Source organism: Gymnogyps californianus, chromosome 3 (assembly GCF_018139145.2).
Source record: "Gymnogyps californianus isolate 813 chromosome 3, ASM1813914v2, whole genome shotgun sequence".
Classification (NCBI taxonomy): Eukaryota; Metazoa; Chordata; class Aves; order Accipitriformes; family Cathartidae; genus Gymnogyps; species Gymnogyps californianus.
The window spans coordinates 5495499-5521741 of record NC_059473.1 but is presented as its reverse complement, the minus strand read 5'-3'; the positions used below and the strand labels follow the sequence as shown (position 1 = coordinate 5521741).

Here is a 26243-nt window from a genome sequence, read left to right as displayed (position 1 = left end):
ATACAGAGCTTAAAAGAGAGGGAAGTAGGAATAAACTAACCCTGTGAGATCTGCAAACATGTCTGGAAAACCAGTTTGCATTGCTGATTTTGAAGAGTATGCTGAAAAATTTCTCCCCAAATCAGTGTATGATTATTACCGATCCGGAGCAGATGACCAGGAAACGCTAGCAGATAACGTAGCAGCATTTTCAAGGTAGGAGGATGATTTAAGGCTGGAGTGGGAGGTAGGAGGTGTAAATTCTGCTTTATTAGTACATGTGGTGCAATATTAGATTTTTCTGTGTGAACAAAACTCAATTTTTCTGCAACTTCCTTCTTTTTTAGCAAAAAGACTCTCAAATAATTCATTTTCAGAACAACTGTCTCTCCCCTTTCACTCCTCCACTTAACATTTTCTGTCAAAAAGCAGTCCCTAAAATCCATTAGCATCTTTTTAGCTTTACCTACATTTTGTTTCTTTTGTTAACATAAATTCTCTAAAGAGTCCTTCGGCTCCAATATTTAATCAGCTGATGAAACTATAATTTCTACGTTTTGGGCTATAATGCCAGCAAGGGATTCTTGGGGTGGGGTTATACGTTTTAGGTCCTGAGTCAGTTTTGCCTTTTTGCTTGTTCTTCCTAAACTGAATTAGTTACGCAGCCTTCCCTGATAAGTGCTTGTGCAGCAGTGCTAGATCAGAGCCTAGCAGAAAGGAGTTGCATATCCTAGCTCTGGAGCGAGCCATGAAAGCCAGGGCTCAGTACTGGGTGGCCAAGCCATGCTCGGGGGGTTTCCAGCAGAAGGTCAGCACTTCACCAGGAAATATTGTAAAGGATGGGAACTATTATAAACCAGTTTTGACTTAGACTGGCCCTCTGAACTGTTGTCAAAACCTGGACTCGGGTCACCCTTCGTCTCAGAAATACAAGAGCAACACAAAGTAAGTCGGCATTTGCTGTCAGATTTGGTGGAAGAGCGTCAAAACTCATGTCAAGTCAGTTGGTTCCCCATCCCCTGAATCTCCGCTGCTGCTCTGTCCCCAGAGCATCAGCCCAAGCGCTGCAGAGGAAAGAAGGCAGCTGGGGGCTGATGGCCTCAGCCCGGCTGAGCCCGGTCGAACTGCTTAAACAGCTGTTGGGTTCTCTTTCCTTCGGGTGCCGTGTTGGTGCAGACATTTAACCCCCCTGCGCTTGTCTTTGCTAATCTCTAAAGGCTTTGTCTTTAATCCCTCTGAGTCTAACAAACCAAAACAAGATTTTTCCAATTTATCTTTAGTCTTTCTCCCTCCCCGCTCTACTTTTCTGCTGTAGAGCAGCAATCCTACTTACTGCTCCAGTTGCCTGTCCATAAGCTGTGAGCAATTCAGCTGGAAATCCCATGCAACTTTAAGGCTGTAGGAAACTCAGTGGTAATTCGTTTAGTGGGATCTCAAAGGTCAGATTGCAGAAATCAGCTCATAACCTTAATTTTAGGGACATGTATGGAAAAGCTTTATAATGTCAGGAGAAGAAGAAAACTAACCTCCACTGTGACCACTTATTCCAGACCTCTTAGCTCCATGCAGAAGCCCCCATCATGGACTGGAAATCCCCTTGTGCTTGGGGCTGCTCAAACACAAGCCAAAGGACTGCTCTGGCTCTGAGGAGTAAATAGGAACCGGAGGGGATGTAGTAGTGCTCACCTAATTTTATTTTTTTTAATGCTTCCAGATGCTATGATGTTATTTGCCCTCATAAAAACAAAATGAGATGTTAAGGAAAGGACACTCAAAGGAAGCGCTCAGAGGCAATAAACTGTAGTAGTAGTGAACTTTTTTACTACTAACTGCTAGAGCTAGTCATGATTAAGCAGAAGTTGGATCTAAACTACCCAGAGACAGGCTAACAAAAAGCTGGGTACGTCCACTTGCTGTTTTGGTATTAGCGGAGCTAGGTGTTAGTGGTGAGCTAAGAGCAGCTCTGCTCTGAACCTGTTTCCCACCGCAGGGGCAGATTCCTCTGATAAGAAGACCTCCTCGCATCGAGCCGGTCACCTGTGGGGTTCAGGCTCACCTCATCTTTTCTGGCATCTTCTATCATATTTTCAATAAGAGCCTCCAGTTTCAGGTGTTCAAAACTATGAAGCTTGCAGGCAGCCTGGAACTGAAGGAGATATTAATTAGCAGTGCCTTGAACAGCCTGAGACATTTAAAAAAAAGTAAATTAAATTTGCCAGGTCCTGGTGTGGCTAAAAGGCCCTTGATGCTGGGTTCCTGCTCCTCAGCAGTGAAGGGATGAAGGGGATAGAAGCTGTGTTTCTGTCTTTGCTTCCCCTCCCTTTGTATATTTGTCTTAAAGAAAACGATCGAATTTCTGCAGTAGCTTATAAAATCTAAAAGGCTTGACAATGGGTTTTACTCTGTTAAATCATCAAACAGAACTTGCTGACAGCCAAAGAGAGAGGTCACGGGGCAGAAATGTTGAAGTCAAAGCTTTGCTTGTTACCTTTCCATCACTCTACACCTACGTCTCTTTCTGGCTGTCCACCAAAGCACAGAAAAGTGTGGTGATGTGCGTCGGTCACCCAGCAGATCAGCGGGAGAGCTGGGGTCAAAGCCTGAAACCGAGCTCCCCTGGTGAGACACGCGGTCCCCTCCTTTCTGGTCACTGCAGTGCCAGCACAGCTCTTCCAGCGAGGATGGGCATCGCAGCTGAAGTCATCTGCTGGGGCTTACCAGCTTTACCTGTATGAAGTGGAAAGGATGCAGGGCTGGAGCATGGATATAGTGATTTACAGCTTCCGGGACAAATATGCTCTTTTGTCTGTCCATAAAGAGAGGGAGATGATAGTAAAGGTGGTCACTTTAAAATAGCCCTTTACGTAGCACCGAAAAACGTAAGTTAAATCATTCTCTACATTTCTAGTGCCTTCCTGTACCTGTCTATTTGCAAGCTGAAATATTTCCATTAAGCAGTGTGCGCTTGCTGCCTGCAGCCAGATGGTCCTTCCTCTCTGCAAAGGTGAACCCCTTTAATGGGCAGTTGAAGCTTTGTGGAAGCGTGTCGAGCACAGGGCTCCATGGGCTCCATCTCGACAGCTACGGTGGTTCCCACTTGTTGCGGCTGAGGGACAACATGTGGTGGTGGATTCCTATTTTCTTAGCGCATGGGATGCTGCCATTAACAGTTCGTTAGACCGTGTTTGCAATGGCTTCCTGGCAACGCATCTAGAAAAGGTAGAAACCTGGTATGAAGACTTCACGGTATTTTGGTTTATAAGACCTGTTTGACACAAGCAGCTTTTTAAAAACTTTCTTTTTTTCTTTGATGCTGTTGGGAGAAGCATGGCCTAACCGTTAAGGATGCAGGACTGCTTCTCACTCTCTCTCACACAGTCCTTGTGTGTCTCTGAGCATGGTACTGTTTTTTCTCCCTGTTCCTGAGCGCAGCTTGTGGGTAAATATAAAGTGAGATGGACTTTACACCCCCAAGCCACAAAGATCGCAAAGTCAGATGACTTTGTGAAAGAAACGAGTATGTTCAGCTTCATTTCCCATGGCTAGAGAACTCCTATTGATTTCCACTGTCAGAAGCTTAGTTGCAGGGTTCAGCCGGATTAAAAACGTTTACAGTTTATTTAAATATTTATAGATATATGTATAAATGTTTATGTTTAAACGGAAGAGAAGAAAGCATGAAACTGAACCAGAAGCATGAATTGTTAGCCCACACCTTTGTGGTGCAAGATTATTCGGGTGAGTGAGACTGCTGGGACGGATGTATTTGGAGAAGAATCAGTGTTGGGTTTTTCTGTAAGCTCTTTATTTTTTGGCAACCAAATGGTTGCATTTATGGAGAAATAAATAGATTATTATTAAGGACTAATCTAGCAAATGAATGGTTGTGTCGATAGATGCTGCAATGCCTTTGGAATGGCCCACGCAATTTTTGGAGCAGTGCAATCCCTGCTCATTAGATTATAAAATGAATGTCCTGGCCTTTTAACAGCACAGGAGTTTAAAGTACTTTGGACCTGTAATCAGATACCAGAGTACAAAATGTTTCCAAAAAGCTAGTGTTCAAGATGAGGTAAACACCAGGTACAGTAACTCTCCTCTAGCTTCCAGTTCTTCGGGGACTGAGGGAAGAACCGGAGCTCGCATATCAACACCAGTGTGTTCCTGCTAAGGCCAGATAATTATTTTTTATTCATAGTTTTCAAATGACATGGAGATGGCACTGGTGTAAGTGAGGCATTAAGGCCGGAAAAGATGATTTGGGATGTCAGAGCATACGTTACTCCCTGTGGCGTCTGACCGTATTCACCTTGCATTTGCCCTGCGTCCCGAAACACCGTGTGTCCTTCCCGCACCATGCCGTCTGGCGGTTAAATTCACTCTCAAGTTGTCAAGGGACCAGCCAAGGGGCCTGAATGGAGAATAGATTTTATGACAAGGTCGGGACGCCTTTAGCTTGATGGCATTCAAGAAATCAATCTGAAATCTCCCCTCTCGGCATTTTAATGAAGGGGGACGTGTGTGTGTAGGAACACGTTTCTGCTAATCCGCCGTGACACGTTCTGCCACTGACTCCCCGGCGGCCTTTGGAGAAGATGCGTTCCGTTGTCATGTACGAGGAACAGCAGTTGCTTAGTTCATCAGTGACAGCATCGATGAGTATTTTCTGCAAAGGTATCGTCATCTTGTGGCTAGGTATTAAGGGCATTAAATTGACTGGGCACATAAATAATTTAAATATTGGTTAAAAAAGCAAGGCTGAGAATATGATTGGGGTCAAACAAGCATGTGAAGTTAGGGGGGAGAAGAGGAAAGGAATGCTTGTAATAATAAGTTTTTTACATTTCTGTGATGTCTTTCACCTCGGATTCGCGGAGTGCTGCGAAAAGAGTCGCTGTGTGGATGACGACACACTGGGAGAGAAAATTGATTTTCCTCAAGCAAAAGCAGCTGTTGCTTAGCCTTGCACAGCACTAGCACGTGCCCTTTCTGATGGGAAGTGGAGCTGTAGGGGAGATTAAGGCAGCAAAGTGGGTTGGAGTTGGGATGGAGGCTTTGCCTGAGCAGTGCGGCCTTTTCCAAGCACGCTGCTTGCGACGCAGCACGGAGGGATTATTTAGTGTGGGCTCAGAAGGGAAACAAGAAGAGCTGCTTGAAAACGTGTTGCAGTTTGAAAATTGCAGCATTTTTCACAGCTGAAAAGGAGTAAGGAAAGCAGTGAGTGCTTCCCTCTTACCCAACTGCAAGATAATTTACATTCTGACATTTTTGAGCATGGAGGGGAAAGGAAAAAAAAAAAACCAAAACAGCAAACACTAATCCCTCCTCCTTCCCTTTCATCCTTCTTTCAAAACAGCATTTAGCTGAAGTTGCCTAAATCGGGAGTGCTCGCTGCCTGCCCCACTGCGGCATCTCCCCGCTTCCAGCTAGGAAGAAAGAGGTACTCGCTTGCAATTGCTGATTGCAACACGCGAGTGTGGTCTTGGCTGGAACAAAATGTGGGTGATGAGGAGAAGGTGAATAAAAAAAAAAAAACAAACAAGGTTTTTACAAAATATCCAGGAAATCTTTTCGCTCAAAGACTTGGAGGAAGCAAGTGGCGTGCGGCAGCCTAATGAAAGCATGCTCTGGTTACTGAGAAATACTGCTCTTGGGTTTTGCTTGCTGTTGTTAAGGGCATTTCCCTATGGCTTGTCCAGAAAACATCTCACTTCCACTGTCTGGCAAACTCACACCCATGTTTCCAAAGCAAGATCAGGTTTTATTTAAAGAGCATAATACTAAGGTAGTGATCCCTTTTGGTGTTTTTCATGGCACCCAGTAAATACTCAGTTACGAGTATTGACTTGATGTTGGTCTCGAGTACGCAACCTGACAAGGTGCGAGGGGAAGAGAAGTCACAGAAGACATTGGAAGAGACATTTATGTTTACAGTCTGGGGCTAGTGAGCCTGAGGACCCCAAAAAGCTCACGGATGGAGTAATTTGATGGTACCTAAAGGTGAGTGGGAAGGAGGCTGTTTATTGCTGCTTGAAACACCATCATTTTTCTTGCATACACTGTTGGGAGGATTTTTGCTCTTTCTGTTTCTTTTCCCAACTAAAAGCACTGCAGAAATGTTGGTACTTCAGGACTGACCCTCACGTGTGTGCTTTGAGATGGCAGTGGTTTGCACCAGGTAAAAATCTGACAGGTCTGTGACAGCAGAGAAACTAGGAGGCTGGGGAAGAGAGAGATACTTCACATCCTTATGCTTTTGAGTTTGACCATAAAAATGAGCAAGGTTATTGAAGGATTTTGGTTTTCTTTTATATTTGCTGGGAAAAGATGTCTCGGAGCTCGGAGAAAGCCTTCAGAATGAGGATTAGGAAGAAAGAGGGGAGAAAAAAAAGTCATGTTTTCTTTGTCCCACCCTCAGCCCATCCTCCTCTGAAAAATAACAAACCGATACAATAGCATGAAAACAAGTCTGAGGAGACATATTTGCAGTGTGTGTCTTGGCATTGAATAATACAGCTGACTCCCACAGCTACACGTCTCCTTCCAAGCATCATAACTATCTTTCTCCTCCCTGGGGAGCGCTTCCTGGAGAGCTGGCACGGCCCTGTGCTCTAGGGCTTCAGAAATTTGGGTCTCGTCCTGGCTCTGTCCTGGCTTCTTACAGAAATGTCTCTTGATCTTTCTATAAAACCAAGAGATTGTGTCTTGTCTTTTTTTTTTTTTTTTCTTTTCCTAACCTGTCAGCTTAATATACAAGCTCAAGCTGACCACTACTTTCTGTCGGAGCATAGCCTGAGGGTAACAGTGGCTCTGGTTGCTATCTCCATCCTAATAATATTATTATCAGTCTCGGGCATTCTAGTGCTGAGCAGGTAGTCAGGTTCAGCAGTACTAGAGCTTAAGCTCTTAATTATTTTCTGTAATTAAAATCCAATAGCCATCAGAGTCCTTTCAGAAGGAGGGATGCCTTAGTGAGAGGTTGATGTGTATCCTACTATTGCTTGCAGAGCGGGTTTGGCCTGGCTCAGTGCACACCCGTGTGGAGAGGCAGCCCCTGCTAATGCACACCCTCTTGTGGCTTGTAACAGTGGCTGTGCTGCAACATCGCCTGGATGGTCAGGAAAAAGTCCAATTTCACAGGTACCCCCAGGAATACGACCCTGTTAAGATAAGTTTGGATACTGTGGTGCCGTCTAGTTGACCCCCATCATAAGAGGGATTGCAATACTGTCGTGCTGCTGTTGGGGGGCGGCGGAAGAGATAAATTTCTGTGTGTGCGAGGATGTGGTGTCCAGCTTGACCGCAATAAATTGTAATGTCAGATTAAGTTCGTTTTAGTTTGCTCTGTGTTGGAGTCAGCTTCCATTTGTACCTGGGCTGAAGACCCCAGTGGAGAATAAAGCCCAGCTCTGGGCTGATGTGGTTTCTGGCGGACACGTTGAAGGCAAAGCAAGGTCAGGAACGGTTGAGCAGATGCTGGGCCACGTCATTCAAGGACTAAGCCATAATTTGCCCTATTGGGAAAGCAGTTGTGCTACTCGGTCTTTTCCTGCACCAAATTACAGTGGCCGCATTTGGTCTTTTCCTGGAAGTCTGGAGTCCCTGCGGTACGACGGGCTGTCCCTGGGGCTGCAGCTGTAGTCCCAGGGACTATGTGTTGCACAGCGGCTGGTGACTGCTGGGGATGGGACCTCTCCAAGCAAAGCGACTCAGCCTCTGTGCCAGCAGAGATGCTGTGCAGTGGATTTCCGCACCCCCCTGAGCTGAAGAAAGCCAGGGCAGCCATCCTGCCCACCTGCTTCCCACGTGGCAGCTCATTTCTTTGTAGTCTCACTGCAGAGACCCGTAGCACAGGGACAGGGAGGGCTAAGCTTGCTGGCCAGGCTAGTTCTATCCAAAAATCCCGTGTCTTTTGGCTCCCTAGTCCATAGCAGGAATAACTGAGAGTGGCTGATGACTACTCCTGTTCCTGCACACACTCTTGCCATACAGTTCTGCTCCAAGGCTTTCGGGGAGGCTGAGACTCACCATGAACCTTATTATTTTGCAGCTCCTGTCTTTTCTTTCAAATTATACCAGCCAATAATGTTCAAAGGCTCTTTGCCTCCTTCATCCTTCATGGACTTTGGTCCCTCCTTGCCCACTCCCTCCTGGCTTTGTGCATGTCATGGGTCCTGCTGCAGCTCTGGGTCACGCAATGAGGTTCTGCTCCAGCCCCAACACAGCTTTCACCATGTTTCTCCTGACAGCAGGAAAATCCGCTCTTGCCCATTAAGAACTGTGAATAATCCCGATGATGCAGGCTTTTTATTCTCTTTATTTGTCTCTACGTAGATGGAAGCTGTACCCCCGGGTGCTCAGGGATGTGTCAATAATGGACCTGTCAACCTCAGTCTTGGGGCAGAAAATCAGCATGCCGGTCTGCGTTGGAGCGACCGCTATGCAGCGCATGGCTCACGATGACGGAGAGATGGCTACTGCTAAAGGTAAACTGTGCAATGTCCCCACCACAGTGAGTTAAGAGAATGAACACAGTAATACTGTGGTTGTGAAGCCTGGCTTGGTTTCTTGCTCCTGCTGCGGTGGCCAGGATGGGTTTGAGTTGCTGCTCAGAGTAATTGGGTTTATTTTTGGTTTTGTTTTTTACTGTTTTCCTTTGCCTGTTGTGTGTGGGTTCTCCCTCGCTATGAAACAGGGATGAGAAATGCAGTATGTAAGAGGGGAATCATTTGTAACAAATACAAAATTGAAAACTACATCTGTCTATATATCTTTCTATATGTTCTATAAATATAACTATATATATTGTCACAGCAACATTCTTTCTGTTACAGAACTGCTTCTAGAAATTCTGGGAAAAATACTTGCTTTGAAGAGAGCTCTTTGAGAGCATCCCAGGGAGCCAGTGAGATAAGGGCCCCTCTGGGCTAGATGCTGCACAAAGATGTTGCCAGCATGGAGGCCGCAGCCTAAAAGGTTGCGGGAAACGGGACGTTAGCCAGAATTCAGATGTGAAACTGCTTCCTACTCCTTTAACCCAAGCTGCAGAACAACACAAAATCTGAGAAAGAGGTCACACGGTGTGCCTGTTGCATACAAACAGCATCGGGCTGTGCATTTCAATGCTCCAGCACTGAATGGAAAAGGATACAAAACCTAAATAGGCAATATTTAAAAAAACATAATCCTGTGCACGGTTAAGCTATTCATCTAACAGCGTTTCCATGACCAATGCAGCAAATGCTGGTGTGAAGCAAGTCTAATTATCTGCCCCGCAGTGGGAGCTGGTCTCAATTCTCATTAAAAAGCCGTGTCGCTGCAATGTGCACCGTGATGGGCTGCAGCACAACTCCAGCAGCAATCTCTGTAAAAGCAGATTTCTCCAATTTTATAGTATGTTGGGGGATCCATTTTTTTTTTTTTCCCCTTCCCAAGAGATTTATTAGGAAGCCAAAGATTTTATGCCTATTGCATGTGCCGGCGTGTTCCACACGATGGAGCTCGAATACCTTGAATTGGTTTGCGCAGCAGCATCTGGTGGGATGCCTTGGTGCTGTCCTGTCCTTTGGCAACTCTTGCGGATTATTTCTAGCCCAGGTTATGCTGGGAGGAAACTCTGAAGCATTATACTGTTAAGTGCAAACATATTAAGGCAATGGTAAGAGTGAGATTTGAAACACACAAAATTCAGGATGTTCCTTAGCAAAAATTCCCACCGATGCTACGGCCCGGCCATGTTTTAAGGCATAAATCTATAATGGCATGTAAAGTTGAGTGGTACAATAAGGCTGACTACCAAGGCTGAGTTATGGTTGTGGTAGATAACTTAATTTGGAATTTCCTGATTTTTGTGCACTTACATTTTCAAACTTTAACCTATGATTATTGCATTTAATGTTCTTGGGTTTTCACGCTAGGAGAGCTTGGTGTACTGGCAACGGTTTGAATGTGCGGCCAAATAAACATATCCATTGGAGTTGGTAAATTTTTCATTGCTTTCAAAGGAGAGCATAATTAAAATCACACCCTCTGTATTGCATTAGTATTTCTTGTGGAAAAAATACAGCCTCGGGTTTGTGCTCTGTTAGAGGTGGAGTGGGGCATTCAGTGCCAAGCTTTTCGTTTGACCTTATAAGATGACAGGGATTAGCTGTAAGTACACATTTGGCTTAAAGGTTCCCTTAAACTTGGGACATTCGGGATCAGGGGGTTTGCTGCATCCAGCTTCTCTTAAACTCTGCAATACCTCTGAAATATAAGCAAGCAGATTGTTGGTTGCTTTAAATCAGCTTTTGCTTCAGCTGCACCAATTTACGCAAGCCAAGAAAGTCTGATCTATAGTCTTGTGGCTTTTGTAAAGCCTGGCGTACTTCATAAGCTTGACTTTTGGCTCAGGTGCATAGGAAGCAACATATGTGGTGGTGCCTCTGCTGTTGTGATGATCCTTGAAAAGCAAGGTGTGGTCTGAATCTTGCCCCTTCCTGGCCAGGGAAGCAGATGTCGTGTGCCCTGGCTCGTGTTGGGTGGCATGGCAGAGGCCCAAAGGAGCACCCACGGTGTGCACGTGTGTGTGCCCAGGCACCGTTTAGCAGGTGCCACAAGCCACGCATCTGCCTAGTTGGGATTAAACCCCAAGAGATAATCTTGGGTTCACACCATCCTTACCTGCAGAGCAGGGTGGTGCAGGTAGCAGTAACTACTCCTTCCCCTACCTTTTTGTATTTTGAGAACGATGCCTGATCCTGCCAAGGAATTCCCTTAAGTAACAGCATTTTGCTTTGAACTGCTCTGCTCTTCCAGCAGGTTTGCCTGCACGTTGCAGCGTAAATGTCCTCTCTGGGGACAAGGGCATGTCATGGTGTCTCTCGTTAGGTAAAACTCCCTGCCCTCAAAACCCCTCACTTTGGGGCTTGTCAGGGTTTTGGGAGCTGCTGCGCCTCGCTGTTGCCGCTCCTCGAAGGATGCTCTCCCGCAGTGACCAAGCGCGCGTGTTTCCCAAAACAGGGCAAAGTCTGGCAGCTTGCCTTAAACATGCCTTCGTTGACAATTCTGTTTCATTAGTAAAGGATCTTTTTTGGGAAAAATGTTCAATTGTCATTTTAAAAGTTGCTGGTGACAGGCCATCCAACACAACGTAAGTTATTCCAAAGGTTAACTAACTCCACTCTGAGCAGAATAAGCTGTAATCGTGGTCAAAACTTGTACAGCTTCAAATCCGGATGTTGGATTTACTTATGCTTCTGTTAGCTAGACTTTAAAAAAAAAAAAAGAAAAGAAAAAATATTGTCAATATAGGCTGTAATAAGGTTCCTCCTCAGTTTTCTTTGACATGTCTAAATGGACCTGGAGTCCTTCCTTATAGAGAAAGCTCTCTTGTCCTTGAAACAATTTCATGGACCTTGGCAGTTGTCCCAGTTTTTCCAGGTCTTTCTTCAAGCGTATTCCCTAGCATTTTAGTTTTTAGTTCATCAGTGTATGCAGCAATTTTCCAAATAATGGATTTTCTGTTCAGTAGAAACTGAAAAACCGGGAGGAAAATTGTTTTGGATTAACTGAAATGTTTAATTTGATCCGAAACACAATGTTTTATTTCATTTTCCTACTAGCTAATGCTTTTAGACATAGTTCTGTTTTGAAACAAAAGTGTTAGCTCAGAAGAAAACATTTCCATTTTGAAAATATCAACACATAACATTTTGACTTAGGTGAATTTTTCTTGTCCTTCCCACTCCAATTTCAACCTCTTTAACTAAAAATATTTGCTAAATTTGATGAATAATCTTAGCCACCATTAAACAGCAAAGGGCTGTTATCTAAACACTTTTCAACAGAACTCTTCTGATTCTACATGATTTTTTTTCTCGTTTGTCCATCTGAAGATTCACTATTCTTCCATGCAAAGACATTCATTTGCCATCTCGACTTCATGCGGTGCTTGCAAACCAGTGTGATCCCCGTGTTGTTTTCAGTCAGCCCTCCCTGCAAGTGCAGTAGCACTCGTGCTCCTGTAAATAGGACCCACCTTCAAATACACCGAAACAAAATCTTGTGCACCATCCAGTTGCTTTGCGAGAAACAGCAATTTTTTGAAACCTTAATTGATTATAAACAGATATGGAGCATTATTTTATTGAGATTTCTATTCTGTTTATATTGCTGCTAATTACATCATGCTCTCTTACTGACCGATTACCTTATATTCTTGTGTTTTAGCCCAGAAGGGGTATTGCAATACCTGACTTCTCTCTGACTTGCTGAAAATCTGGCTGAACAGCCTGACTGTTTTCTTGGCTAGATGTTTTGAAAACTTTGAACGATAGTTGCTCAGATCTGATGTTTTTATGTTTGCCCTCTGCAATTGCTCTCAAACAACTTTCTGTGTTACTGCTGACGCAAGAAGGGTTTCACCATCACCTGTGATGTGACTGCACCATTTGCTTTGCCAAATAGAGAATAGGAATATTGACTGAAAAGCTGGGTTTTTTTCCCCCCCCTGTTTTAGTTGAGTAGCTCTATCATTTCCACTAGAGAGGGAGCAACACCTTTGTTCCTTCTGCTCTTAACAGACTTCTGCTGTGCTTTTGTTTGCTTTGATGCTGCTGAGCATCTGAATTCAGGTTCCTTGTGCTCATCTGACACGCCCGTGACTGTGAAGGAGAGATTTTGCGATCTGTTGCTCTTTGTGCTCGGCCACAGTGAAAATAGCAGGACTTTGTACCCATCTTTCACCTGTTTCCTATGTGGTGTTCCAAAAAAAAAAAAAAAAAAAAGTTAGTTAATTTTGAGGTATGGCTACTCCAGAGTCATCGAGAGGACAATAGTCACGTGGGACAACATGGCGTGGACTGACCTGGCCCTGACTCCCCCCAGAGACCGGCGTGGCCAGGGGACTTTCTGGTGCAAGTGTACGCAGGCAGTCTGGCATGACGGTCCTCCTAGACCAGCCAGATCCATTTTGGCCACGCATATTTTTCCCTGCTGCCTCCAGCCTTCCTGCACAGCTGACAAAATGCGTTGTGTCAACAACATGATCGTAGGCACAACTCGCACGCAGTGTTTTGTACGGGGTAAGTGAGGTAAGGCTGGGCAGGGGATTTCTCAGCCAAGTGTGTTTCGTCAAGAGAGTAATGTTAAGTACTTTAAACAACTCTGTTTCTTAGGAGATGCAGCTCCAAGAACATAGCTACTTCTCTTGAGAAATACCACCGTGCCAAAAGGACATCGCGTTGATCCCAAGTAACGTCCTCTGGCCCCTAACCTGGGGACAGTGGATTCACTGGTGGATTCAGGGAAAAACGACCACAGTGGGGCAGTTTGGCTGCTGTGCTTTGGAGATGCCCCTAAAAGGGAAATGATGGGAATTTGCACAGCTAGAGAAAAATAGCAAGTTCCCCTTCCCATACAAGATAATCCTGACAAAATGTGCAAGCTTAAACTGGGCTCTTCTCCAGTGTCCTCCCCTGAAGTATGTTGCCTCTGGGTTGCCCACGGGGACAAACTCCATACCCATCCCAAACCACTTAACGAAGTGATGTCCCATCGGAGCGGGGAAGGAGACTGAGGTTTCAGGATGAAAAAAGGGCTAAAACCCATTATCGCTCTGTTCTCCTGTGGACTTCCCAAGTGGGTCCTGTCCCACGGTCAGCCTTGATTTGTTGCTACGTAAAATACTTCAGTTGAGTTCCCCAAGAAAGAGGAAACTCCCGTTTTATCAACGTTTGTGTTCCCTGGCGAGAAGGTATGTCCTTGCTCGTGGCTTCCCTGAGCTAAGTACAAGGAGGTAGCAGTGGGGCTGAGAAATGTGCACCCACTCAAGGCAGCCGTGGAGCAAAGGCCGTGAAGCTCCCCTTTCCTAGGCACCCCACCATATCCCAGTTCTAGTTGCATTTGGCCCTGAAACGAGGTGGAGTACTACAAATAACTCAAAGCTTTAACATCCTGATGGCGAAAACTTCCCCAGCCTCCTGTGTGTGGCTAATGCCACGCTCTCTGCACTGTTGTTGACCTCAGTGGGAGCCTGCAGTGTGTACAAAGGTAAACGTATGCTTTGGGCAGTGCTCGGGATTAAAAGAAGACCGGGGCGGGGGGGAAGACTAAAAGCAGTCTGAAATGGCATGAGGAAAGGCTGGTTTACAACAATCTGATGTTTAAACTCTGGCAAATGTCACATATTGCTGCAAGAGCATCCCGTGGGAATATGGATCTAGTAGTACTGATTTGTAATAATAAATAGAGGTATTTGCAGCACCCCAAAACTGAAGTGTAAAACCTAGTTGTTGGAGGAAATGAATTGCTTCTGTTTTCTTCAACTGCAGCTGCATGTGCAAGACGTGGGAGTATATTTTTAGCAAAACCTGATTTGAGGTAGAAGAAAAAAAAAAGAACCTGGCAACACTTCAGGACTATATATCATGTGTTTTTGAAAGTCTAGAAAATTGTCAAAATAAGTTTTAAAATGATCAAGATAAAGCACAGATCAACCAAAACTGGAAGTTGGAATCTCTAAAATGTTGAAAAATTTTGTGTGTGAACTTTGAATTTGACCGTGCAGATCCAAAATACACGTGTTGAGCTGGTGCTTTACCAGAGAGTCGTTAACTTTACAGGACGGACGAGAGGAATTTTGTGAGTATGCGTTCGTGAAAATGCCATAACCCAGTTTGAGATAGTTGAACTCTGATTGAACCAAACCGCTTAAATCTAATCTTAAACAAGATGAAAGCATTATTTTCTCTATTGCTACATGTGCAGATAAGTTGAAAGGATATGGTGGTATTTTGTGTTTTAAATCTTCTATTCACCGAATATATTTTACTGTGCAGTTTCTATTTGAATTTTTGCTTTTGCAACTATTCTTGTGTCCGTAGGGCTGTAGAGGTAGACTTGAGAATAAAAGTAAGAATGGAAATAAATGGATACCTAAAGGCAGATTGAACCATAACATTTACATTTTTTCCCTTATCTGATCTGAGGGTTTTGCAATTGCTGGGTTAGCAACCCTCCCTCTCATTCATGAACTTGTATTTGACAGAGCAACAGGAATGCAGATCCCTTGGTTCTTAGCATCACTTAATGGACTTGATTTGGCAAATCACTTACAGGATTTGCAATAGCCCACCGCAGCTGATTTTAACAGGACTTTAGGCATTCAGTATGCATGGGTTCTTCAGAAGAAACTCATTTCTAGGTACTTAATCTGTGAGAGGGAACTATTTTCAGTAATTTTAAGGGGAGGAATGAAATGGCTACAATGTAGAGAGCTTTGGGTCATTGCTACTGAATTTCCAATGATTGAAAGCTGCCTGGTGGCCCTGGGAGGGTGTAACCAATTTGTTTGAATAAGCTGTTCATAAGTTTCCACTCTAAGACTTGTAATCCTTATTTAATAAAATGTTGTCATAAAGACCACTTTTTAATTCCTCGATGGGCTGGAGATGACGTTTTGAAACAGAGGTCCATTTACATTAAAAATATGCATACTGCGGTAGACCAAGAAAAATAAGGCTTTATATAATATTTTTGAGTTTTACAGTGTGTTTTCCTTTATTTTACATTAAGTGACAGGTTACTCCGAAAAGAATAAGTGATAGATTCATAAAAATATAATTGCATGAGTTTAGCTGGTTTGTGGTGCAGCCTGGGTTGGAAATCACCCCCAGGGAGGCAGCCGGCACAGAGCCTCTGGCTGCTTGACCCCATCTGGGATTATTCGATGACATTTAACATTGGGGCGGCCCACACCTCGGGAGTGATTTCACTCCACAGCTTTTTGAAGGTAGAGGAGGAGAGGCCAAAATACATTGGGCATGAGCACCCATCCCTTTGGCCTCAGCGGAGACTTTGGAGACCACCGGTCTGTGGTACTTGCTCATCTTCATATCTGCTTTTGGGGTATTCTGGGTGGGGACTACCACTTGGGATGTGTTTCTCCCACTCTCAGTGAGATCAGAACTTCTACTTTTTATTGGCAGAAGTGTCAGGCTTTATGTGTGGGATCACACAATGGATGTGGGGTTCCTCTCCTTCAGGCCATGAGACAGGCAGCGAAAGTGTTGAAGCAAAGAACAGTGGAGCTTCCCCCTCGAGTCCTTTAAATGAGGTCATCTGCTGGACTGTGTCCTTCTGTTTTATTATGCCCCGAAACAGCCCGTTGGGATGACAACAGGCATTTACTAGAAGAGCACTTCAAGAAACACAGGTTTAATGCTAGTGAACATTTTGGAGGTGGGAGAAAGCAACCAAAATGCCGTGATCAAAATGCTCAAGCGAGCATGTGTGGCAGTGGTGAGGAGGACTGAAGAGCAATGTTGAGAATGACAGAACCAAAACACCAATCTGCAGCAATGTGGCAGTGTTCAAAAAGTTGGAAGCCTAAATGCATTTTTTTTTTAAGATCATTTGAAACTGTGCGTGTGGATATGTCCTTAAACGTATGTGCCAAAATTTCTGACAAGTGGTAGCCAGACGCTAGGGGCTTACAAACAGGCTCCCCATAGGATAAAGAATTATTAATATGGGCTAGGCTTAGTTTGATTATAATATCTTTTTATTTCCAGTATTGGAGCAGGGATCATCCCAAACAGCGTGCAGACAGCAGTCACCAGAAATTTGCCTATAAACACAGAGAATAAGCCAGAGAGCGCTCACAGCAGCCCGCTGCTGTTAGTAACTGCTATTAATGTAGCATTCCCTGGAAGGCTGAAAATGCGTTAACACTGAGGAAAGGCAGTGTGAAATTACATGCACTGACACACTCTGAGCCAAGTGCTCCTGTTTAGAGAAGCCTCTGTTTTGGATAATCTCAAATATAACCTTCTGTTCCTCCAGCCTGCCAGGCGATGGGGACAGGGATGATGCTGAGCTCCTGGGCCACCTCTTCCATTGAAGAAGTGGCTGAAGCAGCTCCAACTGGCCTTCACTGGCTGCAGCTTTACGTGTACAAGGACCGGGAGGTTACCAAATCCCTCGTGAAGCGTGCGGAGAGAGCAGGCTACAAAGGGATCTTCGTGACGGTGGACACACCGTTCCTCGGCAGGCGCATAGACGACGTGCGCAACAAGTTCCAGCTTCCTCCCCACCTCAGGTAGATGCCTGCTGGTGGGATGTGGGATGGGCGTGTGGCAGTGCCATGGTCACCATGAGGTGCTGTGGAAGAAATTTGTCTCTGGCAAGGAATTTTGTCCAGGTGCCACATGCTGCACTGGGTGATAACACCAGGGAACTGAGCACATACCTCTCGCTGTGCTTGGGCTGTGATCTGCTTTGGGTCAAAACTAAGCGTTCTTGGCCATTTGCAGACTGTAAAAGACACTGTGTGCCAGGCAACGTGAGGCTGTAGACTGATGAAGTTAGAGAGATGGGGCATTTCTTTGTACGTTTGTCAATAAGTTCTTGGATATCTTCAAAACTCAGCTGGACATAGCCCTGTACGACCTGCTCTGACTTTGAACGTGGATCCAGCTGCAGAGTTGGCTGTGCTCTGAATGGGGGCCTGGACTAAGTGGACCAAAGGTCCCTTCCAACCGATGTTATGGTCCCTTCTAACCTATGTTATCCTATGACACTGCACTGAGTCCAGGGCCATGTTGCTATCAACCACGGAGCCCCTTTCCAAGCAACTTCAACTCTTCTTTTATTCAAATACAGAAACACATGGGTATCAATCTTTCTGAATTCTCCATGAGGGCAATTTCTACCCCCCTGTGTGTTTTGGGACATTTTCTATATCTCGGAAGAATTTGTGGCCTCATGATTGACTTCAGCACTAATTCTAGTTCCTCTCTACTGCAGGACCTATGCAGCATTTAATTTTAACAGTTATCCAGCAGTGTTGTAAGGGCACTGATTTCACTAGCCTTTTGCAAATATAAATTGGTAGGCTGTAGAGACCACCCTGATAAACATAGGCTGAAGTGCTGGCACAGTGTTAGCAGCCAAGGACTGGCTGGAAGAGTATTTAGTGGATGGAATATCCAGGACTTGGGTTTGCAAAATGGAGCTAAGAATCTTGCAAGTAGGTCTTGGTAGTGACCACAGTCTGTCACTGCATATATTATGACTACAGTGTTTGCTCTTATTCAGAGCCTGCAAATGAACACAAAAATGGACAGGGGAAAAAAAAAAAAGGATAGCTGAACATATTTTGAAGCAGATTAACTTTGATTTGAGTTCTGGGTGAAAGCTAGTATTGAATATTATCAATGGATCTAAAGTACTCTTCCTGTGTCTCCTAAGATTGTTGTGTTATACTACGTACGTACCATATGTAACATGTACATAGCAAGAAATATAATATCACATCCTGAGGTCTGTCTTCTTTTTCATAATATTCAAATTGAAGGTAAGCCATGGGACTGTGCAATGAATCTGATTCTTCACTTTGCAGGCAAAAAAACCTCCAGAGCTTAGGGTGTTGGATCTCCCCCATACGTTTGTACTTGAAGCTAATAGATGATATGATGAAGGCTGACAGAGCAACCTTAACTCTGCCTCTGATTTCTGTGTTAAAGTACAATCTTATGAGGGTACAATCTTGTGAGGAAAGCACCAGAAAACAAAAAAATCTCTGACAAATCTAACATTAAAATACAGTACACTGGTATGCATATGCCCCGCATAGTAATCCTGCTATAGATCTGTGATTGACAAAACATTATTGATACATGCTGTCATTTTACCCAAATAAATAAATAAATAATTCTTTAAATAGCTTTTTTTTTTTTAGGGGCAGTATCATTTTAAGGCCTGGGGTTAAAGACTTTTTGAATGCAAGTCAAATAACCCAAAAATATTTGAGGAAAGTGATAGAGCATTTCTGAAACGCTTTGACCCCACCTGACCGAACCATAACAAGGTTTTGAGTGAACTATATGAAATAATATGAAGTTGGAGTAATCTTTAAAGGTTCGAATTAATCACTTCAGATTTCAGAATGACACTTGGGCAGTGTTTTGTTGCAGAGTCGGCGGTGAAACTCCTAGCGCGGGGCTCTGCTCAGTTATGTGATAACTTTTTCTTGGCTTCAGGTTTTCAACAAAGTTTCAAAGCAACAACAAGGTGCCATTGTGCTCAGAAACGTATGTAAGGCAACATTCATTCAAGTGTTGATCTGCATTTCACAGGCCAAGAAAAACAACAGTTATTTATATAATCTTATCCATGGTTCTGTTTTTCTCTGGGTACCCCACCCTCCACAAACCAACAGCTGAAAAGCTGGATCTTGCTGAGAGCCCGCTCCTTTCTCATTTTCTTCTGGGCCTGGAGCTGAACAGAAAAGCCATGTGAAATGCCGCTTGTTGCGGGCATGAAATCAGCAGTGCAACTAGCCTGTTTCCGTGCAAAAAACCCCGTGCATTTCCCAAAATGTGGAATATGAGTATAAAATAGCGCAATGTGGAATGAGACACAGTTTCCAAAGAACAGAGCAATCAGCCTTGTGTTGCCAGTGGTGGTTTAACGCTTGTAAGCACTCGGGGCTGCTTCAGCTTTCTAATACAAGCACAGCCTGAATTTCTCTATTTGCCCTCCTTTCCTTTGGTGCAGGGGCTGTCACTTACCATTCAGTTCCTGGAACCTGTGAGATTGATTTGGTGCTAAACAGCAAATAATAACTAATGTTTTCATATGAACTTCATTTTTGCCCGCTACATTTTACAAGGAAACATACAAAAAAGACACAAGGTGAACTGGCTACATGTTGGTCTTGTCGGACAGATGAAAATACTGAATTCTTTGCAAGGCTTCATGCACATCTATCTAATTCATGGAGCTTAAGAAAATTTCCCTTCCTTCTTCTCCCCTCCCACCTACTCGATCTCCTATTCCTCCAGTAGCTGAATCCCCTGGATTTGGAAAAAAAAAAGCAAAAGCAAAACCAAATTTGCTGCATGAAAGCTAAGGGGATTTTTGCTGGTAAGTAGAGGTGTACCTCTTGACTTCAGTGGGTCCTGGGTTATGTCAACCAAGATTGATGTTCTCTTCTCAAATCCAGCCTGTACTGCTCTAGGGTCTGAATGTCCCACTGCCTCTGATGGATTTATCCTCAAAGTGCTCCTGGCAAATACTGTTGTTCCTACTTTATGGTGGGAAACTGAGGCAAAAGGAGTGGCTAAGTGTCGTGCCCAAAGTCACACAGGAGGTCTATGGGAGGACGGATCCTCGAGCCCAAATTAGTGGATGGATCCTCGAGCCCAAAACTCTCACTGCTGAGTTTTCCTCCCGATCGTGGATTTGATGCTGAACCTTTAGATTTTGGACTCTATCCTATTTCTTTTGAAAGAACTAGGGCTGTTGCCTTGGGCCAGAGAAACTTGCACTAATGTTATCAAATGCTTTGCCAGCCAAAGGTTTTGGCTTACTAAGGACTGCGATCTGACATGTCAAGATAGGCTTTTTTTTTGCTCCTGCCCTGCAGTACAGCAAAGGTTTAACACAGCTATATTGAATGCTGGCATTAGGGACTGATTCGTGGCTACAATGAATCTTTCTCAGACTATTTTTCTATGTTTTTTGTTGTTATAGATTAAAAAACTTTTCAAGCAGTGACCTGGCATTCTCCTCAGGGAAAGACTTTGGAGAAGATAGTGGACTGGCTGTGTATGTAGCTGAGGCGATTGATGCAAGCGTCAATTGGGAGGACATCAAATGGCTTCGAGGGCTGACCTCGCTGCCCATCGTCATGAAAGGAATCCTCAGGGGTGTGTAGCTCTGCCGCTTCCCGTGGGGGAGGCGAGGCATCCCTTCTCGCAGAGGCACCAGGGAAGGAAAAGTGCTCCTGCTGGGGAAAGTTCTGTAGAATTGCATTACTTTTTAATGGCAAGCATCTGCTTTGGTGATATGGAATATGGTGGGATGCACGTTCCTGTTTCTGTGCTGTGCTAAGTAGGGAAGATTTGCCAAAACAGAGCCAAAACAGTCAAAGGGGAAAAAACTTTCTCTTCCTCACGCATGGTTAGAAACCCAGCAACAGAGACACTTGCAGAAGCAGCTGCTTAAATAAGTACCTGGAGCTGTCAGATGGTTTGTACGGCTGTGCTGCAAGGCATGTTTACCTTGATGTTCAGTAGGTAGGGACCAGAGCCGCTGGTCACTAAACTAGTAAGTTGGTAGGCTTGTGTCACTTTGGTTATTTCTGAAATCAGATGGAGCCAGGAAGATTGAACTTGCTCTGTTCATTGTGCCTGTACAGTCTAACTCTGATCTGAGTTGTATGCTACCTAAAGGAAAGTTCGATTTCCATTCTATCGAAAGAGCACAGGGAAGTGGTTTCATTAAGTATGGATTATTACTCTAATCATAATTTTGGCTTGGAGAAAATAATTTAGCAAAATAATTTCTTCGTGAGGAGTTGTGGAACATAGTAGAGAAAATAAAGGGTAGCAACCGAAGTGGCCGCTAATCCAAAGCGGTAAAATGTCTGGCTCCAACATTTCAAATGACTTTTCTGGTCTTATTGCTTAAAGATAAAAGTTTTTTTCTGTGTTGAGATGGGGCTTTCGAAGTTTGAAGGCCTAAGGTGGCTGGCTTTGCACTAGCTGGCAATGTTTTTTTAGTGATGCCAAAATTTCCCTCATCATGGTGTCAATAACCTCCCAGTTATGGAAGGGCATATCTTGTTTGTTTGGGTTTTTTTTTTTCTAGCTGATGATGCTAAAGAAGCTGTAAAGATTGGGGTAAATGGTATCCTTGTGTCAAATCATGGAGCACGACAGCTTGATGGGGTCCCTGCAACTGTAAGTACCAATGCCAATATGCGCCGGTAGTCTCTGGTTTTCTCTACATTTTGGCTTCTTGTTTGCTTTCTCTGAACACATGGTAGCTGGAGGAAAAACCCGTAAATATGTGTGTTATATGCCTCAACCCATGAGCAGTAATCTCTCTCCACTCCTCTATCTATGTCACATCATACTCTGAGTTAGACACAGCCTCCCCTTGGTCAGATCAAACAAAAAAAACACAGGAGGGTTTACGTGTGGCTGTTTCTTCAAGCTACCTGGGCACCCTGTCCTTGGCTGCAGCACCCTGCATGGAAATCTAGAAGAGCAATTTCAGATACTGTATCATTGTCAGTTAAATGTTTAGAAATTGGAAAGTCTTTAAGAAATTTTTTCCAGTCTTCTCTTTTATTTCTCCTTTCTCATCCTTTTTTGAAACCCCCCCATTCCATTTGCAGTTCACTGAAGGTTGTACTAGAGTTGTTTTTCCCTTTTAATATTCTTCAGAGACTTCTGAAAAATTACAGAGTTGCAGAACAGCTAAAGGCAGAATAAAACTCTCCCTTTTTCTCCTTTCAAACATTTTCACCTTTGGAAAAGGTACAGAGTAGTTAAATTACAGTTTTTTTCCTTTTTCCTTTTCCTTGTCGTGCTACCCCGTGCCTTTTCCAAAGGTGAAAGGGATTTGAGAAGTTCTCAACTGGCAAAAAAGAAAAAAGTAAAGGAAAATGAAAAAGTATGTGTTCAGGCTGAAGGAAAACCCCCAAAATTCCAGTCATCACTCATCTTGCTTCATTTGGTGTGGGAAAACTGTGCAAGTAAAAAGAGAATGAAAGGGAGGAGAATCAAAGCCCAGTTGTGACTGTTTCAGTATTCCTAATGTGTCCTTGATAAAAAAACCTCCCATTTTCCATGACAATTTTCTAAAGGCAGAGGGGGACAGGTAAGCCCTTTTTCACTGTGCAGTGTTTTGCACGTGAAGTCTTATCTGCTCGGCTCTGCTGTCCCACTGTCAGCCCCCTGCGCCCCTCCCCTGGAACACTTCTGCTCTCTGCTTCTCTCCTCAAGGGCAGCTCTGGATTTCCCCAGCCGATTTCCTTCACCCGCTGATTTTCAGACGTCTTCACGTGCACCCAGTGATCGCCTGGTTGTGTTGGCTGGTTCTTAACCAGCCAAGTCCTGCACTGGGGAACCAAATGCCAGCACAAATGGTTTTCTAAATGGTTAATGAAGTTGAGGCATTGTCCTCTGACTTGAGGCATTGTCCTCTGACTTGAGGCATTGTCCTCTGACTTGAGGCATTGTCCTCTGAGATGCTCTTGCCTGACTGTCTCCAGGTACTCCTGGGGAGTGGTAGGAAAAAAAACCTCCTGATGTGAGGACTTCTCCAGTTTCAAAAGAGACACTGAGATTTTTCTTTTCCAAATGTGATTTTGTGCTGTTGGAAAGCGTGCAGCTATTCAGTTTTAGACACCTTAAGGGGAACTGAATTTTCAGAGTGTGGGTGCCTAATACTTCTGAAATTAATTTTTCTTCTTTAACTTCTGTCTTCTCTATCTTCTTGTCACCTTTTGAGAATGTATTCCCCAATTTCACTAAGAGTATTTGAAAACCTTGGGCAAGTCTGTGTGTGAGGTAATCCAACAGGAAGAATGTAGGAGGATATTAAAAACATCATTTTTGAGAAATGAGAAAGGTCAAGAAATATGAAGTAACTTTTTGCCAACTGCAGTAGAACAGAAATTAAACTTGCAAACTACTTCTTATGAGTGATTCCTTTGCAACACCACAGTGCAGAGAAGGCACTATTAAAGCGGATGTGTTCACTGGATTTCATCGTGCAAAGAACTACATTTCACAATGCCGTTTTCATAATGTAAATATCTGTATCAGATCATACTAAATATTTCTGGTTTAGAAACATAATAATTTGCTTTAATTTCATGGGTTTTCAGAACGTGAGCTGAACCCAAGCTGGTTAATATTTCTAGTGTCTAGTTACACATTGAGGAAATCTATGTTTTAATTATGGTTTGCATCATACTTTAGTTATTATAGCACTTTAATGTTGGTACAGTTTGTCAGGATGTAGAAAGTGGTCTCTGTATATGGAAATAGATCCAAAATATGTTTGGCAAGAGAGCAAAACCAAAGGGAGGGGAAAAAATCACAGCAAGTGCCAAACTTCAAGAAAATTTTAATCCAAATCTAAAAACAAACTGTGCTTTCAAGTTTCCCCCCCATCTCCTAGTCATTTTTTATCCATTAGAAAGGAAATGAATTACATCCGTATTTGAAAGACATGAATTTGTGTGCCTTTTGTCTTACTACCACACACTGTTTCCAGTCTCCTTAGTACTTGTCTTCCAGTTCTTTGTCTTTCCTGATTTCCATGAATAGGAACTATTTAGGCACTATAGGAATGGTTGCCCTGTAATTAACACTTGAGGCTTGAATTCAGGAGGCTCATCTCTTTGTTGGGACCTCTTGCGTGATGTGGACGTGTTACTTAACTCCCTGGTTACTTACTTGTAACTTAGGAACAGTAAAAATCCTTTCCCCCCTTACGTTTATCACTGGTGTAGGGGATAAGTAGAGCTTGGTGAAAGTAACATGTACGTGCATTAAAAGAAAGCATTTCCCACCTTGCTCAAAACTCAGGAAAGCTAATTTTTTCTTATATGAAGAAGTTTCCTCTACAATTATTCCTGTAATCAAGATGCATTTTCAAAAGGAAAAATATATTCATTAAAATTTTTCAGCCAACTCTAAGTTCCTCAGGGCACATCTTTCTCTTACTCCATGTCTATAGGTACAGTGCCTGCCTCTGGGCTCCTGGATGTTAGCTGGCCCTTAGTATAAATGAATAATAAATTTAAACAAGAAAGTGAAGATGATTATTTCAAAAGTGACAGTGATTCAATTTCATCCCCAAACTGGTGAACACTGGAAGTTTGGGGGGTAATATCACAGAAAGGCCACCTCTGTGCTTGCTGGTTTTTATATTCTTCAGAAGTATCCAATACTGGCTTGTGTCAGATACATGTCATGGGATCAGATGGCCATTTTGTGTGACCCTGCTGATTCTCATTCTATTTATGTGACCCTCCAAATAAATTTGACCTTTGTATATATCTGCTAACATGCTAAGTCACTGCTGTTTTTCAATACAAAGCGGTGTTATTTGTGCATACAGTTAGGCATGCAATTGCTTATTTAGCTTCTTTAAAGCTTGGATCCTGTACATAAGAATTCATTCAAAAAATAAATAAGGTTACAGAAGTGGACAAGCTGTATTCCTGGTTTCACTCTTTTAGATTGACGTCTTGCCTGAAATCATTGAGGCTGTGGAGGGGAAGGTGGAGGTGTTCCTAGATGGTGGTGTAAGAAAAGGCACAGATGTTCTCAAAGCATTAGCTCTTGGTGCCAAAGCTGTATTCATCGGAAGACCTCTCATCTGGGGCTTGGTTTATCAAGTAAGTTAGAAAAAGCTCAAACTTCTGTTTTTAGATACCTAGACTCGCTGTTTAGGCTTAGTGATGCATGTATGTGTATACGTGTGCACACAGGGGTGCGTGTGTGATGGTGTCTGTGTGTATTCAGACCATCTAATCTAAAATTTGCTATGAGAAGTACTCAGGAGTTACGGTTGTGCATAAAACTTTTTTGGCACGTGTATACATGTGTATCTACGCACATGTACACATATGTACACATATGTACACATAATAGTACATATTGTCTCCCAATCTCCTAGGGTGAAGAAGGAGCAAAAGAAGTTCTCCAGATACTAAAGGAAGAGTTTCGCCTGGCAATGGCACTGACAGGTGAGACATCAATGTTTCCTCTCAGTAATAATCACCTCTGTCTCGCATTTCCTCATAGCTTTCATTTGCCCTCGGCAAGATGCTGTAGTATCCTACAGAAGGGAGATTGCAAACATTTGCAATATAAACAGATTAGGCTATGGAGAGATGGGAAAAGGACTTGTTGTTATCCCTGACTTATAGATGGGGAACTGAGTAGATTAAGTAAAAATGTTTTTCACAAGGAGAGCAATAAATGCATAGAAAAGTAGTGGCAAATCCTTGGTCACTAAGGGGTGGATTTAATCTGACAGAATGTAGATTTCTATGGGGTAGAAAAAGAAAAGGCTTAGAGTGGGATAGAAAAGCAAGGTTTTCAACTAATACGTAACTTCTTCTCCAGGATGCCAGAAAGTAGAAGAAATTGGCAGGACACTGATACGAAGACATCAAGTATTGCTTTCCAAGATTTAGGTCTGAAGACTATTGCCTCATGTATTGCCTGTTGTACAGAAAGTGTGCTACCAGACAAAAAGCAACTGTGTTCGCTCTTTGGGCCTCACCCTCCAATCCTGACTGAGAAGGGGTGGTCTGTAGGAGACCACTTGTTGAAGAAAGTACTTGAAGTAAATTTTACAGATGTTTCCGTATTCTCCTGGGCTCTTAAGGAAAGCTGCTCTACTGGGAGTTGTGATTAGAGATGAGCCTTTACACAAGACCAACATAGAAACTTTGAGGTGTTTTG

General features: G+C 43.5%; 1 protein-coding gene across 1 annotated transcript; it reads left to right on the top strand.

The window, feature by feature from the left end:
* Nucleotides 1–58: 58 nt before the first annotated feature.
* Nucleotides 59–25972, top strand: HAO1 (hydroxyacid oxidase 1). The gene is made up of 8 exons (XM_050894795.1): nucleotides 59–195; nucleotides 8314–8465; nucleotides 16807–17062; nucleotides 20500–20675; nucleotides 21619–21710; nucleotides 25010–25168; nucleotides 25450–25519; nucleotides 25902–25972. The coding sequence occupies exons 1-8, from the start codon at nucleotides 59–61 to the stop codon at nucleotides 25970–25972; spliced, it is 1113 nt and encodes a 370-aa protein (XP_050750752.1).
* Nucleotides 25973–26243: the final 271 nt, after the last annotated feature.

Coding starts and splice junctions, on each gene's coding strand:
- HAO1 (XM_050894795.1), top strand. CDS start 59: ATGTCTGGAAAACCAGTTTGCATTGCTGATTTTGAAGAGTATGCTGAA. Junction 25,169..25,449: donor TCTGGGGCTTGGTTTATCAA/GTAAGTTAGAAA, acceptor CCAATCTCCTAG/GGTGAAGAAGGAGCAAAAGA. Junction 25,520..25,901: donor CCTGGCAATGGCACTGACAG/GTGAGACATCAA, acceptor CTTCTTCTCCAG/GATGCCAGAAAGTAGAAGAA.